The sequence below is a fragment of the Triticum dicoccoides genome, chromosome 1B (assembly GCF_002162155.2).
Source record: "Triticum dicoccoides isolate Atlit2015 ecotype Zavitan chromosome 1B, WEW_v2.0, whole genome shotgun sequence".
Taxonomy (NCBI): Eukaryota; Viridiplantae; Streptophyta; class Magnoliopsida; order Poales; family Poaceae; genus Triticum; species Triticum dicoccoides.
The window spans coordinates 663,805,543-663,808,244 of record NC_041381.1 but is presented as its reverse complement, the minus strand read 5'-3'; the positions used below and the strand labels follow the sequence as shown (position 1 = coordinate 663,808,244).

The 2,702-nt window shown below is 47.3% G+C and overlaps 1 protein-coding gene across 1 annotated transcript in view; it reads left to right on the top strand.

Annotated features, from left to right (window-relative positions):
• Positions 1-6: 6 nt before the first annotated feature.
• LOC119349495 (auxin-responsive protein IAA19-like) overlaps positions 7-2,702 on the top strand; it is a 4,457-nt gene continuing 1,761 nt past the window's right edge. The window contains exons 1-3 of the mRNA XM_037617533.1: positions 7-400; positions 1,153-1,382; positions 2,195-2,336. Coding sequence (XP_037473430.1) covers positions 39-400; positions 1,153-1,382; positions 2,195-2,336 — 734 coding nt within the window. The 5' untranslated portion in view covers positions 7-38. The remainder of the gene's footprint in view (positions 401-1,152; positions 1,383-2,194; positions 2,337-2,702) is intronic.

Below are 2,702 nucleotides of genomic sequence, written 5' to 3'. Positions count from 1 at the left end.
CCCCCCTCTCCCTCCTCCTCGGCCTTCGCTTCCTTCCAATGCCGCCGCCCAATCTCGAAGCGCGCGACTACATCGGCCTCGGCCCCTCTGCGGCGCCCGCGCCCGCCTCCTCCTCCTGCTCCTCCTCCGCCTCGGGCGACGCCGGCCCGCACCTCGCGCTCCGCCTCGGCCTGCCGGGCTGCGGCTCGCCGGGACGGGACGGGCCGGAGGACGCCGCCGTCGACGCCGCGCTCACGCTCGGGCCGTCTCCAGCTACCGCTCATGCTTCGCACAGGGGCGGCGCCAAGCGCGGGTTCGCCGACTCGCTCGACGGCTCCGCTGCCAGGGCTGCCGGGGAGGAAGACAAGAAGAAGGGTGAGGCCGCCGCCGCCGCCGGAGCCGGGGCTCCGCCAGCTGCCAAGTAAGCTTCTTATTTTATTTCGAGCTCCAGCTTGAGCTTGGCTGCTTTGGTGCTGCGGTTTTAGCTAGCTCCTTGGACATGTGCATCTGCTAGATTTAGGCTCTTGGTTTACTTTTGGATTGCTTCATAAGCAGCAGTGTCCAGTAATAGTGATGCCGCGCTTGATTTTCTTGCTGAAATGTGCTATTACTAGATTTAAGCAACTACTACTGCTTGTGGATCAAACACACGAGAGGACGTTCCCTGCTAAAACTGGCACTTAACCGGTTTCTGTTAGGGTATACCCAGCTGGGTTTGTTGCTTATCTTAATTTGGTCCGATCTGGTCTGTCGGTCAGTGTTATGCACTATGTATGTATGGCACAAGTAATAGTGATGGTTCTCTTATTTTCGTGCTCAAGGGACCAGTTTTAACAAGCTACTCCTAAGAAGTCCCACCTTTGTTTTGTGTTGCTGAGACATGCGCCTGAGGAGAAATTATCACCCAAGTGAGCCGTGGAGCCGAGTGACCTGTGAGTTAAAGGCAGAATAGCACGTCCCCTGCTAAAACTGTCGCTTAACCGGCCTCTGTAAGCCTGTAACCACCCGGGTGTTGCTTATCTTAAATTAACTGAGTTGTATTTGTATATTTGATAAGGGGAAGGGTGGAGTGGCTAATAATCTGAATGTTGATTGCATGTTTAAAACCATGTGTTTCACTTGATGTTTGGTTTGATCTGGTCTGATACCAAGTGTTTGTTATGCACTCTGTAGGGCACAAGTTGTTGGGTGGCCGCCTGTTCGGAGCTACCGGAAGAACACGCTAGCCGCCAATGCCACAAAGACCAAGGCCGAGAACGAAGGCAGAAGCGAGGCAGGGTGCTGCTATGTCAAGGTCAGCATGGATGGAGCACCGTACCTAAGGAAGGTCGATCTTAAGACTTACTCCAGCTATGACAACCTTTCCCTGGAGCTGGAGAAGATGTTCAGCTGCTTCATCACTGGTGGGTGTTGCTCTTTCCATTTAATCAATCTCCTTTCTTGTTTCTGCTAGATGCAAGTTACTACTATTAAGTAGGTTAATATCTAGCCTGAGTGGTTGGGTAGGCTTTTTGTGTCGTAGCTGTGTGGTTGTGTTGGTTGTCCTTGTACGAACGGTGTGGAGTGGGTCACCTTCGTTGTTCGCAGCGAGCGGTAGACGTTGTTGTATGTCTTATTTCTCTCCTTCTATAAAGCTAAGGTACGCAATTTGCGTACCCTCGAAAAAAAATATCTAGCCTGAGTAAATAGGAGGCTAGGAATGAGATTTCCAGATGGATTTTCTGGTTACTGAAGCTCTTGATGAGAAGATAAAGGATGCATGACTACTTGTGAATCCCACTAGACGAACTATGGTTTCCAAGCCCAGTCAATGACCAGTAACTAGGTTAACTTAACATTCTTTTCAGAAGGGAGAAAAAATTAGAGAAGTAGATTGCAAATTGAGTGCTATAGTCTGGTCTTCCCTAAATGGCAGGAACTAACACAAAGGCAAAGCAGTAGTATATGCCATTAGCAACATTCGTTACGTATAGGAGCAAAGGAAGCAACTTTTGGTAACCTGCGTTCAGTTAACTCTGTGGATTTGCAATGTTTACAGTATTTTCCATTATGTTGATTTTTCATTCTTCCTCTATAAGTATCATTTCTAGCCTTACTTCTGGAACAGTTTGTTCTTTACTGTGAACTGTAGGGCAACTACAGGTGTTTTCTATTTCTCTAAATTAGATGTATGTTTCAAGGTAGCATATTTATATTTAAAATTGCGGCATTACAGGCAAAAGCAGTTCCTGCAAAACATCGACGAGAGACAGGCTCACTGATGGTTCTAGGGCTGATGCTCTTCAGGACCAAGAGTATGTACTCACCTATGAAGACAAGGATGCTGACTGGATGCTTGTTGGTGATCTTCCTTGGGAGTAAGTTCCTGAATGTGTGATCCATGCACCTTAACATGCTTTTATGATGGCTTATTGTTGTATTCTTCTCTTACATGCACCTTCACTTAGTATGCTTTTGTGATGTCTTATTGTGGTATTCTTCCCTCACTTACAGTATTTGTACCCACTTGGACATCAGTATTGCTTCTTCCGTTGTCTGTTTATGTAACTTTGGTAGAACTTTGGAGATCTTGATAGTAGAGTTATGAACTTGATATTTTTTTATGTAACTTCTGTAGAACTTTGGAGATCTTGATAATAGAGTCATGAACTTGATAGAACTTTCAACATGGTAGGCTAGACTTTTACCACAAGTGGTTTACCCTTTACACTGGCCTTTCGGAG